The sequence below is a fragment of the Microplitis mediator genome, chromosome 8, assembly GCF_029852145.1.
Source record: "Microplitis mediator isolate UGA2020A chromosome 8, iyMicMedi2.1, whole genome shotgun sequence".
In the NCBI taxonomy this organism is placed as follows: domain Eukaryota; kingdom Metazoa; phylum Arthropoda; class Insecta; order Hymenoptera; family Braconidae; genus Microplitis; species Microplitis mediator.
Window position 1 is genome coordinate 2,399,222 of NC_079976.1, and position 14,479 is coordinate 2,413,700.

Here is a 14,479-nt window from a genome sequence, read left to right on the forward strand (position 1 = left end):
TTATTAGACAGTTATTGTTATTATTATGAACTTTACACAAGCTGTCGAGAAAATCAATTAATCATATACTTGGTCAAAATGTAACAATAATACCATTGGCATCTAAAAACCTCATAAGTTTTCATAATTTCGATATTATTAAGATGATGACCGAATTAAGGAAGCCATTTGGTAAGCCACCTGCAAAAAATAATCGCTGTAAAACTTATATAGTTAAGTAGTCTAGTATATTACTGCTACAAATAATATGTTCACAACAAGTATTGAAAGGCCTAAAGCATTACCTGGAATTGTATTACTATCTCTAGCCTTATTAAAGGACCTGCGAAAACATCGATGACGATATTTTAAAATTATCATCGACTGCACCCAATTCTTTATAAAGTACATGGCTATGAGATATAAACCCTGACAACGACAAAAAAATATTTAACATTTTCTTACGAAGAAGCCAACTCTCAATTATACTAAATACTTCCTTATTTTGAGTAATTTTTTCGGCTTAAAATATTTCATATGATTCGCACCGTTTAGCACTACGCTCAAAGATAACGTATTGGTGATAATGATTAAGCCGTTTTCTACGTTGCGTCCAATGTTCTAATGCTTTGTTTTCTTTAATTAATAATTCTTCAAAGATATTCTTAATCTTATTTTCAGATCCACTACTGATGATTTCATAGCTATAAAATTGTAAGTTTCTATTTGTATACTTTAAAAATTTTTCTGCGATTCGCCGTACTAGAGTGCAAGCTTTAAAAAAAAACTTCTTTTTGTTGTTGATGTTTACCAATAGACATTAGTACTTGATTACGTTTTTCTCCACCAAAACACCAATCTTCATCGTGACAATATTTATGGTCCAAACTGTCCAGCACAGATCTTACTTGTTAAGGTGTCTTATAGAAATTAATGCTGGCAGTTACAGGTCTATGTCGTTCTTCAACACAATTTAACAAGTTTTTGTCATCATTTTATCGCATTTTTAGTAACTTCACAAATACTGTTAGGATTATAATTGTGACCATCGGCCATATATGGACTCCAACTTGATCGAAAACTTGAGCAAGTTCTTGATCTCGTGGCAAAACTTGTAATAAAAATCTTACATGGGAGACACTCCACCACTGTGAACACGATACATCTACACGAAAAGAAAATACATATATTAAGTAAATATTAATTATATTTACAATACCCGATAAAAAATGATTTTGTATAATTATATATAAGTCCATATATAATCAGATGATTAGATATAATCATGCATGAACGAATATAGTCATTTTTAAAATGTCATTGAAAATATCCGTAAATTATTAATTAAGTGATTTAATTAGGATTTATTGTCTTCATTAATATAAATTTTGGTTAAATTCAAATTAAAAAAAAAAAAATTACTATCGGTAAACTATTATTATAATAAGGGGTCACCCGTCCAATTAATGACCCACGTCGATGCTGATTAACTATGGCAGTCGCTTGATGGTAGTCTGGTCCTCTAGTCTGCTAAACACTTATAATTAAAGCGAATTCATGGCATTACTTAACCCAAATAATGAAATTGATACATCCTACGTAAATAATGCACCTAATGATGAATTTGGTTTTGTACATAAATTACAATAGAATTCATTAGATAAATATAATCAAATCTTTTTATCTATAAACTTATAAATATCCATATATAAATCGATATCTATTTATACTTTTAAAATGCTGCCGAAACCTTTGAATATTGCACACCTCAAGCGCGAAAGCGCTGAGGGTGCTTTATGAACGGTTTTTTTCTAAGTAATGGGGATTTAGGTTTGATTGATAGCTGAGAAAATAAAAATTTAATAACATTGATATTAAAATTGTAACATTATGTTATATATATATATATATTGGACCTATATACGTAATTAAATATTTATAGGTTTCATATCATTGAAGTCTGATCAGATCTAATCAAACATAGACATATATATAACTACAGATAAGTTTATATCAGTCGTGTCTGATCAGATCTAATTATATATAGACTCATATCAAATTAGACCTGATCATATATAGACTTATATATGATTATACCTAGCCTTCATCATCCAGGTCTGATCAGATCTAATTATATATAGGTTCATATATAATTCCATGTATAACCATGTATAATCATATATAATTCCATATATGATTATATATAATTATATATTATCTCATATATAATCATATATACTCATATATAATCAGATAAAATCATTTTTTATCGGGATAGTTGAATTTTTTTTTCTCAAAAAAAAAAAAATATTAAATAAAAACCAGTAACAATTACTAACACGAATTTCGTGAATATTCTAATGAATATGGTGATTAGTAAAAAATGTAGTCTATATCGAGTAAATGAAAAATTTGTTTCTCGTCATAAAAGTTGAAATTATTATTTTTCTGCTTGATCAGAAAATATTTAGTACATTCTTAAAAAATAAATTTATTTTACGTCGATTACTATCGATACGATTGATCACTCATTAAAAACAAAAAAGAGATAATAATAATTGAGTACAACCAAAAAATTATTGATTTTTTATTAAAGATTATCAATTCCTCAAATTAAAGAGGAATATATTTTTTATTGATGAAGAATTAATAAGTCAAATGATTATAAACAAAAGATCGTTCATAAATTTTATTAAATTTCTATGAAATAAACAATGAAAAATTAAATTTATTAAAATTTGAAATTTTTCAAAAAATTTGCAAAACATTATTATTATAAAATTCATAACTTTTAAAGTAAACTATTGAATATTTATAACGAGTAATTTTCAAATAAAGTGACATACTTTCTAATTAACTGAATTTCCACGAATGTCAAAATATATTAATCTTTTATCAAAATTAGTATATTTATGTATTTGCTGTTACATGAAAAATTAGTTCAATAAATAAAAAAATACAAAATCGTTCAACTTGCAATTACATCATTAGTCACTTCGTATAGCCAGGATTTTTAAATCAGATTTAATGTTACTATTTAAATTGCGTTGATTTTTATTTACTAGATAATCTTTCTTCTTAATTTTTTACTTTCAGTCCAATGTAAATTAATTATAGGCAATAAGTATTTTCTTGGATAAACATCCACAAATTAATGAAAATTTTAATAAATTACTCATTTCATAACTTTATCTTTATTAATTGTTCAAAATATGACTAGTACAATTTATTTTATTATAATTAGAGGTGAAGAAAAAATTTTTAAAAAGTTTTGAAGTACCAAGACAACAATTTTTAGTTTAAAAGATAGAATCCTATCCAAAAAAGTTCGTTTCAAAAATATTTCGAGTTGTCAACATCAAAATTTGAAAAAATTTCGAACGGTAAGTCGATCATTTTTAAGATTTGAAAAAACGGATAGTATAAAATTCTTTGTTTGTTCATTAATTGAGAAAAATTTAATGTTAATTACTTATATTATATATTTGTAAAAAGACAAATAATTAGAATTGGTTCAGTTATATATCGATTAAAAAAAAAAACAAAATTGTTATTAAACTAATTCAAAATCGTGTGTTTGAATTAATTGCACAGTGGAAAGAAAACTGTATTGAAATCAAAATGCAGTTTTTGTAACTCTATTTTGTTATTAATTTTTTTTTAAATCATTTTCCCTCTTATAGTAAGAAAATATTTGCTTAGTCGATTAATTAAATCAACTTGAATTAATTTAAAATTCATTTCGAAAAAACTGTTGTCAATGTGAAACAGCAAACAATGATTTATCATTATCATCAATGATTAGTGGTAATGTATAAATTTATAATGAACAACTAATCCTTTATCAGCATCCAAAATCAGCATTCCAACAATTCTAATCACAAGATCACGGAGTTGAAGAAATGATGAACTTAAATCCTCTTGAACAATTGAGTGTTGAAATAGATAATGTATTTTCTTGTAACGTTCAAACTCCACTTACTATCTGCAATCAATAATTAAATATTTTAATAATTAACTATTCCATTTTTATATTACATTATGATTATTTATTTATTATAATTACATTTTTATATTACATTATTTGTAGTAGACAATATGTAGACAGGGATCTGAAAGTATCAATCATACATTGGTGATTAAATTTTTATAGGCAAATGTTAATCAAAAAGTGTACAAAAAATTTAGATCCAAAGTGTAAATTTTTTTTTACCAATATGTGCTTTTGAACAATTTTTTTTTTTTTCCCAATGTATAGAGTCAAAATGATATTTTTTGTTTATTTACTTGTTTATTTATTGTCAATGATTAAATATTAAAACTTTGATTAACATTTTTTTGTTTATTTGTATTTAAATATGGTAAAACCGTCGGATTTAAAGTTAGAAAACTTTACTATTGCAAAAATTTAGACAGATGTTAGTAGACTTTAATAGGCATGACTTCTGTTTTTAATTAATAATTGAAACATATAATTAATAATCAATATTTATTCATTAAACATCAACGGATCATCAGAATAGAAAACGCAGCACAAGCTTCACACGTAATAGTTATTATGAATTTAAAAAAAAATAAATTATTATATGAAATTTTTTACTTTTAAAAATTTTGTAGACAAACTGACAATTTTTTATGTATAAACATAACAAATTGTTTATTTTTTGATTACTAAATTTTATAGATTTAAGTAAAATTTTTATGAAATAGCTTTACCCTATCCCATTTGAACCCTCAAATTAATCTCAAATTCTAATCCCTGTTAGTTAGTTATCATGATAAACGTTATTAATAACACAAAATCTATTTTTCAATAAGTAAATAAGTGTAAAAACTCATGACTATTAGCTTTTTAAGATCAATCATGAATTAGAGTTCTTTTTGGTTTAATAACTTAATACATTAGCTATCTCCGTATATCGATACTTTTGTTTGTTATTCAAGCAAAACTGAAAAGAAGTAAAGACTATACTTTCATACTTGAGTTTAGGTTTATTTAATGATAATATTCTTGATCACAATATATTTTGTAATTTATTTATAGCACCAATTTTCAAACCTTCCTTGAAATTATAACTTTTAACTTGTTTTTTATTTCTTGAATAAAAAGTGTTTTCTTACTCGTTAAAAAAAATCTCAATTTATAGATCATACAGTTACCGAAACGAAGCATTATATTCTTCTATACTTAAATTAAACTTCATTACTAGCGAAAAATATTATTGCATCTAAAAAAAAACAATTATTCTCAATAGTAAAAAAAAAAATGAAACATTAATTACATTAAGTAAAATATTACCTGAATGGTAGCGAAAACTTATTTTAACGTGACATTTTATTCTTTTTAATGTTTTAGTTGGCCAGTCGTTAGATTAAGCCCTTTAGTATTCCCTCCGGAATGGCATTCGTCCTGCAAATTAATTTTTAATTATAGGCATTTTCAGACAGTGCCCCCCTCCCCCACTTCTTAAAACATTCTATCATCTTCAATTGTAATGACCGTATTAAAATTTTGATAATTAATTAATAAAAAGTCTAAAAATTAATTCAAAGAAGGTCAACGCAGTAACAATTTCGCCGAGACATAGTTTTAAAAAAAAATTATCCATAGTTGATATCAGTTAGAAGTTGAACGAAATTTGTTAAATAAATGTCAGTGAAATCTTCATGTCAACATTATAATTTGGAATGTCAAATTTTTTAGACTAAAGTTTATTTACCAAATTTCGCTTATATAACTCCTAATTGATATGAACTGTAAATAATTTTTTTAACAATTCACATCCCACAAAATTGTAACTGCGTTGTCTTTTTTTAGAATAATACTCCAATCTTGTTAAACTAATTAATGAAATTTCAATACTGTTGACAGTTCAAAGTCATTGAATATTTTTAAAAAGTTAGGACACTGCCTGAGAATGCCCCTACGTTTGCAAATATATTTTTTTTTTTGTAATAACCGTAAATACTCTTAATACGTTCAATTAGAAAATAATATCAATAATTAAAACTAACTTCTTAAAATAGCGATATTCCAAATATCCATTTTATGATACTAATGTAACCTTATCAGTATTATTGTAATTGATATCAATAATTATTAATTGATACTAATTTTATTTAATAATACATAAAAATTTATATGTATTAACACATAAATATGTTTATTTATTTAAATATTTGTATATATTTATTTATATGTGTATTTTACTAGACTACTTGTTGAAGTTCCACGCACATGTCAAAATTTCCAGCGACATATTCGTGCTCATGTACACGACTTCTCCCACCCCCTGTCGCTGCACCCACTACCAATCTGCGACGTCACAGTTTAATTAAATATTAAATGATGCATTGTAATTATAATTTCAATTTATTAGCATTAAATCTAAATATTTCGTTAAATAAATCGTTGCTCTTAATAGAAAAAAGAGAGAAATTTAAAGACAGCCATAAATATTAAAAATAAAATGTATTTATTGAGCTTCACAAAAATTATTTTTGTATTTTTAATTGATGATAATTAATTAAATATTAAATTTATGACTCGAGCCATTGTGGATTCTGAAAGAGCATTTAAAGAGCAATATTTTAGTATATCGATTATTGAAAAATATTAAATATCCGCGCCAACTTAATAATGGTCTTCATAGTTTTTTGTGTGGCTTATATATACTGACATATGTTTACTCATATACATGTGAGCAACAAGTAAAATTCTCATTGGGAGTAATTGTAGATTATAATTAATTAAGCTTTATGAGAATAGTTGATGTATATTTATTGTTTTTTTATTAATACAATGTAAACAAGACAGGTAAACTAGAAATTTCGCGCCAAGCTATGAATAGTGTTGAGCGCATGCGCGGATAATAAATTATTTATAATTGTTAATAAAACAAATATAATGAATAATATCAATGCAAAAACTAGAGACCAATCCGGACCTAACGATAAGAAATGCAAAAATGATCAAGTTTATTGGTTTCGTTCTGAATGAGGTGCTAAAATGAAATTTTTTTTATTGCAAAATTTAAAAAATTATTTATAAAAAAACTATAGGGGACCTAACGAAAATTTTGGTGGACCTATACAGACCTAACGTAGACCTATCGATTAAGGTCATTTGGATATTGCAAATCATTAGATGAGGCGCTAAATTCGCACAGGTGCTTAAAAAAAAAACTTTAATTTTTTTCGCTCTTACCCCATAAAATGTTAGTGGCTGCCGAGAAAAAAAATCTCCCAAAAGATGGGCTTTCTAGCTCAACTCTAAGAGGTCGCTATTTTCCCTGATTAAAAAAGTGAATTGAAAAGTATTGAAAATTATCTCAATTCTTTTCAATCCCTCGGCGGTTTTGGAAAGTATTGAATGGAATTGAAATTTCGATCGTTTGAATACTTTCCAATTCCAAAATGGAATTCGAAAGTATTGAAAAGAATTCAATCTTTCATCATTTCAATTTAGGTATTGAGAAGGATTCGGAAAGATTCAAAAATTTCAATTCATTTCAATCTTTTTCAATCCCACACTTGATCCGAAATGTCGGATTATTTAGGTATTGAGAAGGATTCAGAAAGATTAAAAATATCAATTCATTTGAATCTTATTCAATTCCTCGGAAGTTCAGAAATTCTTTTATTATTTTGGGATTGAAAAGTATTCATTTTATGTCAAAATGAATACCTTGGGGTATAGAAAGTATTCGAAAGGATTCATTTCTCATCTTTTCCAATACTTTTCAATTCACTTTTTTAATCAGGGTTAATTAACCCTGATTAAAAAAGTGAATTGAAAAGTATTGGAAAAGATGAGAAATTAATCAGGGAACCCTGATTAAAAAAGTGAATTGAAAAGTATTGAAAAAGATGAGAAATTAATCCTTTCGAATACTTTCTATACCCCAAGGTTTTCATTTTGACATAAAATGAATACTTTTCAAGCCCAAAATAATAAAAGAATTTCTGAACTTCCGAGGAATTGAAAAAGATTCAAATGAATTGATATTTTTAAATATCTGATGTATTGTATTTCTCTGGAATAGGAATCCCATAGAAATCCCATAGAAATACCATACATATTTTTTCTCTAAATATCCGATGTATTGTATATCTCTGAAATAGAAATCCCATAGAGATACCATACATATTTTTTCTCTGAATATCTGATGTATTGTATTTCTCTGGAATAGTAATTCCCATAGAAATACCATAGAAATACCATACATATTTTCTCTCTGAATATCTGATGTATTGTATTTCTCTGGAATAGAAATCCCATAGAAATACCATACATATTTTTTCTCTAAATATCTGATGTATTGTATTTCTGTGGAATAGGAATCCCATAGAAATCCCATAGAAATACCATACATATTTTTTCTCTGAATATCTGATGTATTGTATTTCTCTGGAATAGAAATCCCATAGAAATCCCATAGAAATACCATACATATTTTTTCTCTGAATATCTGATGTATTGTATTTGTCTGGAATAGGAATCCCATAGAAATACCATACATATTTTTTCTCTAAATATCTGATGTATTGTATTTCTTTGGAATAGAAATCCCATAGAAATCCCATAGTAATACCATACATATTTTTCCTCTAAATATCTGATGTATTGTATTTCTCTGGAATAGGAATCCCATAGAAATCCCATAGAAATACCATACATATTTTTTCTCTAAATATCTGATGTATTGTATTTCTCTGGAATAGGAATCCCATAGAAATCCCATAGAAATACCATACATATTTTTTCTCTAAATATCTGATGTATTGTATTTCTCTGGAATAGAAATCCCATAGAAATACCATACATATTTTTTCTCTGAATATCTGATGTATGGTATTTCTCTGGAATAGAAATCCCATAGAAATCCCATAGAAATACCATACATATTTTTTCTCTGAATATCTGATGTATTGTATTTCTCTGGAATAGGAATCCCATAGAAATACCATACATATTTTTTCTCTGAATATCTGATGTATTGTATTTCTCTGGAATAGAAATCCCATAGAAATCCCATAGTAATACCATACATATTTTTCCTCTAAATATCTGATGTATTGTATTTCTCTGGAATAGGAATCCCATAGAAATCCCATAGAAATACCATACATATTTTTTCTCTAAATATCTGATGTATTGTATTTCTCTGGAATAGAAATCCCATAGAAATACCATACATATTTTTTCTCTGAATATCTGATGTATGGTATTTCTCTGGAATAGAAATCCCATAGAAATCCCATAGTAATACCATACATATTTTTCCTCTAAATATCTGATGTATTGTATTTCTCTGGAATAGGAATCCCATAGAAATCCCATAGAAATACCATACATATTTTTTCTCTGAATATCTGATGTATTGTATTTCTCTGGAATAGAAATCCCATAGAAATACCATACATATTTTTTCTCTGAATATCTGATGTATGGTATTTCTCTGGAATAGAAATCCCATAGAAATCCCATAGAAATACCATACATATTTTTTCTCTAAATATCTGATGTATTGTATTTCTCTGGAATAGAAATCCCATAGAAATACCATACATATTTTTTCTCTGAATATCTGATGTATTGTATTTCTCTGGAATAGGAATCCCATAGAAATACCATACATATTTTTTCTCTGAATATCTGATGTATTGTATTTCTCTGGAATAGAAATCCCATAGAAATCCCATAGTAATACCATACATATTTTTCCTCTAAATATCTGATGTATTGTATTTCTCTGGAATAGGAATCCCATAGAAATCCCATAGAAATACCATACATATTTTTTCTCTAAATATCTGATGTATTGTATTTCTCTGGAATAGAAATCCCATAGAAATACCATACATATTTTTTCTCTGAATATCTGATGTATGGTATTTCTCTGGAATAGAAATCCCATAGTAATACCATACATATTTTTCCTCTAAATATCTGATGTATTGTATTTCTCTGGAATAGGAATCCCATAGAAATCCCATAGAAATACCATACATATTTTTTCTCTGAATATCTGATGTATTGTATTTCTCTGGAATAGAAATCCCATAGAAATCCCATAGAAATACCATACATATTTTTTCTCTGAATATCTGATGTATTGTATTTCTCTGGAATAGGAATCCCATAGAAATACCATACATATTTTTTTTCTGAATATCTGATGTATTGTATTTCTCTGGAATAGAAATCCCATAGAAATCCCATAGAAATACCATACATATTTTTTTTCTGAATTTCCGATGTATGGTATTTCTCTGGAATAGGAATCCCATAGAAATCCAATAGAAATACCATACATATTTTTTCTCTGAATATCCGATGTATGGTATTTCTCTGGAATAGAAATCCCATAGAAATACCATACATATTTTTTCTCTGAATATCTGATGTATTGTATTTCTCTGGAATAGAAATCCCATAGAAATACCATACATATTTTTTCTCTGAATATCTGATGTATGGTATTTCTCTGGAATAGAAATCCCATAGAAATCCCATAGAAATACCATACATATTTTTTCTCTAAATATCTGATGTATTGTATTTCTCTGGAATAGAAATCCCATAGAAATACCATACATATTTTTTCTCTGAATATCTGATGTATTGTATTTCTCTGGAATAGGAATCCCATAGAAATACCATACATATTTTTTCTCTGAATATCTGATGTATTGTATTTCTCTGGAATAGAAATCCCATAGAAATCCCATAGTAATACCATACATATTTTTCCTCTAAATATCTGATGTATTGTATTTCTCTGGAATAGGAATCCCATAGAAATCCCATAGAAATACCATACATATTTTTTCTCTAAATATCTGATGTATTGTATTTCTCTGGAATAGAAATCCCATAGAAATACCATACATATTTTTTCTCTGAATATCTGATGTATGGTATTTCTCTGGAATAGAAATCCCATAGAAATCCCATAGTAATACCATACATATTTTTCCTCTAAATATCTGATGTATTGTATTTCTCTGGAATAGGAATCCCATAGAAATCCCATAGAAATACCATACATATTTTTTCTCTGAATATCTGATGTATTGTATTTCTCTGGAATAGAAATCCCATAGAAATCCCATAGAAATACCATACATATTTTTTCTCTGAATATCTGATGTATTGTATTTCTCTGGAATAGGAATCCCATAGAAATACCATACATATTTTTTTTCTGAATATCTGATGTATTGTATTTCTCTGGAATAGAAATCCCATAGAAATCCCATAGAAATACCATACATATTTTTTTTCTGAATTTCCGATGTATGGTATTTCTCTGGAATAGGAATCCCATAGAAATCCAATAGAAATACCATACATATTTTTTCTCTGAATATCCGATGTATGGTATTTCTCTGGAATATAAATCCCATAGAAATACCATACATATTTTTTCTCTGAATATCTGATGTATTGTATTTCTCTGGAATAGAAATCCCATAGAAATACCATACATATTTTTTCTCTGAATATCTGATGTATGGTATTTCTCTGGAATAGAAATCCCATAGAAATACCATGCATATTTTATCTCTGAATATCCGGTGTATGGGTAACAGTTAAAAATAATAACTAATATTAATAATAAATAGCTTTCAATAATAATGATTAATTCAAATTAAAATCAATAATCTAAAATTTATTATTAAATATAAGTACAATGAGAGGATTATGTTTCAATATTTATTTATCTATTTTACAGCCATTGAAATTTGTCAAAAAATTTTTAATTATCAATTAATTAAAATACTTGAACAGATAAATATTTAAAGATTAATTGCGTTAAAAAATAATTAAAAAAAAAAAAAAATGAAATTCGAGTGCGGATTTGAACACGCAACTCTGAGCGGATACGAAATGACGCATGGGGGAGTAAAATTTCTCCTCCGCTTGTCTACAGCGCTCGGTTTCTCTCGGCTTCATTCGGTTTCCCGACACACCGATGCGTGTGTGCACCGCGCGCGAGGCGCTCTGGAAGTTGTAGAAATATCCCACGTTCTGGCAGCACTGGTTCTGGCAGCACTGATTGATTTTATCATTTTTCACAATTCGTGAGCGCGAGTGATCCATCTCTTCTACGCATATATAAAATTTTTATTTCCGTTTTAATCTGTACAAGTTATTTTATCCAAACAATTGTATGTATATACTTTAAAAAATTATTTTTCATTGAGTATGATAATAATAAGTTACTTGACTAAATGTTATAAAATATTCATTTTAGGTTAGATTCCTTGTAAATATATATTTGAGACAACAAATGATTATTTCACACAAATAAGCCTAAAATATGTTTCAAATAAATACTTCTATCAGTGTAGTATAGGTAAAGAACTAATAGAGGAGCCAGGAAAGTCATTACAAATCAATTTGTTGTCAGCAAGTATTTATTTTAAATACAAATGCAAAAATTGAAACTTCCTTTTTTTTGTAAAGCACAAAGATTTAATTTCGTATTTTTTTTCCATCGAAGACAAATTGAGTTACTGAATAACACGAGAAACCAGCGTTATCCGCTTATGCGCTGGATAGGCTTATCACAGGTTTGCTTCATGTCTCTGACTCGGAAAACTTTCTGCGGCGTTGCGCCCCGCCGCGGATAAATTTGAAACTGCTAATTTAAATATTCCTGTTTATTGACTATTTTCCCCATCTCTTTACTTATTTTGATTCTTGTCATCATTTACTTGCATTCATCATTAAAAAAATGGCATTAATTTCTTTTTGAAATTACGGCTTTGTGATAATGAATAAAATTTTCACATGACCAACAATTAAAAGTTAAATATATTTAAGATTTTATGTACAAATGATTGGCATTATATTTTTAAATATTTATCGTTAATTAAATTCTTATGAAGCTCTAGCTAATATATTTACATTCGTTACAACGTAATTACCTAGATTCAGGTAAATTAAGCGGCCGGAAAAAGGAACACAACACAGAATTAAAGATGAATAAAATGATTAAATTAATTGTCACAATATCCAAGATATTGTTCGCATGAAGGACAGTAATGCTTCTTCATCAAGCAGCCGTCTATACAATAGACGCATGGAGCACAAAACCAGCATCTAAAAAAAATAATAAATCAATTATTTTTAAAAATAATTATCAATAAATTAAAAGTATGACTGACAATAAAAAAATAATAAATAATATTCATACTGAAATAGACACAGCAGTAATGCAACAATATGAGTTTTTAAGTTCGCCACAGTTTCAACTCTCGTTGTAATATTTGCATGACAATTAGGACAAAGTATTGTCATTGGTTGAGAGCCATAGTTGATGCTCGGTTGTATTAAAGTGACAACTATAAAAATTATTATATTTATTAGTAATAAATAAATGTATCGTAATTTACTAATTTAATTAATTACGAACCAAGGTCCATAATTAAAATTACATATTTTTATTTTTTATCAATTATTTTAAGTAGCCTTTATTTTTGAACCAATAAACCGATTTAGCTCATATTCAAACTCATTCAAGGAAATCGCTCAAAAAAAAAAAAAAAAAATATATATATATATATATAACTTTTTGAAACAATGTTATTTTTGGAACTTACTCGAGTACTTGAGGAATGTCAGTTCGAAACAAAATATTTCCACTGATGAATTTAAAAAAAATAATAAAAAATTAAGCCAACATAGCTTATGGAAACAAATCTTTGAAGTATAATATTGATAAGAGGAACTATCTGCTACACTTGAAAACATAAAATTATGTAATCGAACCCAGACACGAGATAAAAAAATAAAAATATCACGCGGAAGTATCTCCTTTGATCAGACACTCCTTACTAATGACATATTGTATCGAAAAATTTCTACGTTAGACCACAAAAAATCCGCGATAATTTCCATTTTAAAAAATCTACTGAACTCACAAGTCCCAGAAATTCATAGCGAATTAAAAAATTAAAAAAAGGTAAATTACGTTTTTGTTGAAATTTTCTCTATTGAATGAAAAAAAAAATTTACCAGGTTCTGATTGAGATGGTTGAGCTTCTGCAGTATAAGGGGGTGGCAGAGGAAATTCTGGCGCCGTTGGTTGAACAGACGGATAAGGCGGTTTCGTATCGATTTGGGGAGGAAGATTTGGATACAGTGGTTGCTTAGTAAATCCTGCTTGTGACGGTTGATAATCTTGTTCATGAATATGTTCTTCTTGATTACTCATTTTATATTCACAAAATATCTTATATTTAAATGTATGAAAATAATTAAAAACTATTGGTATTTTATTTTTGTTTCTGTTAAAACTACTTATTGTTAAACTTTGTAACAGCAGATGTTTGAACGTGCGTCCTCGATCACAATTAGAAGTAAACTGATGCACTTGGGTACTCGCAATAGTATGTCATCAATCTATTTATACATTGTTGCACTTATTGGAGTTATCACTTATCTCGTTCGTGGTCTTAAAGATACAATGGCTAAAAAATATGTGCG

General features: G+C 27.2%; 1 protein-coding gene and 2 long non-coding RNA genes across 5 annotated transcripts; all 3 read right to left on the reverse strand.

Annotated features, from left to right (window-relative positions):
- Positions 1 to 42: 42 nt before the first annotated feature.
- On the reverse strand, positions 43 to 2,000 carry LOC130673401 (uncharacterized). Of its 2 annotated transcripts, none has more exons than XR_008990878.1 (3): positions 1,435 to 2,000; positions 285 to 1,144; positions 43 to 180 (listed from the first exon to the last, which is right to left on the reverse strand). It is a non-coding gene; the product is annotated as an uncharacterized LOC130673401 (long non-coding RNA). The 2 variants fall into 2 exon arrangements; XR_008990879.1 differs by having other exon boundaries at positions 1,402 to 2,000.
- A 795-nt stretch (positions 2,001 to 2,795) lies between these two features.
- LOC130672822 (uncharacterized) lies at positions 2,796 to 6,271 on the reverse strand. Of its 2 annotated transcripts, XR_008990779.1 has the most exons (5): positions 5,995 to 6,268; positions 5,279 to 5,389; positions 4,960 to 5,207; positions 4,046 to 4,091; positions 2,799 to 3,964 (listed from the first exon to the last, which is right to left on the reverse strand). It is a non-coding gene; the product is annotated as an uncharacterized LOC130672822 (long non-coding RNA). The 2 variants fall into 2 exon arrangements; XR_008990778.1 differs by having other exon boundaries at positions 2,796 to 3,964; positions 4,046 to 5,207; positions 5,995 to 6,271.
- Positions 6,272 to 12,387: 6,116 nt separating this feature from the next.
- On the reverse strand, positions 12,388 to 14,368 carry LOC130672641 (lipopolysaccharide-induced tumor necrosis factor-alpha factor-like). Its single transcript, XM_057477290.1, has 3 exons — positions 14,009 to 14,368; positions 13,188 to 13,335; positions 12,388 to 13,093 (listed from the first exon to the last, which is right to left on the reverse strand). The coding sequence occupies exons 1-3, from the start codon at positions 14,205 to 14,207 to the stop codon at positions 12,991 to 12,993; spliced, it is 450 nt and encodes a 149-aa protein (XP_057333273.1). The 5' UTR covers positions 14,208 to 14,368; the 3' UTR covers positions 12,388 to 12,990.
- Between the last annotated feature and the right edge of the window lie 111 nt (positions 14,369 to 14,479).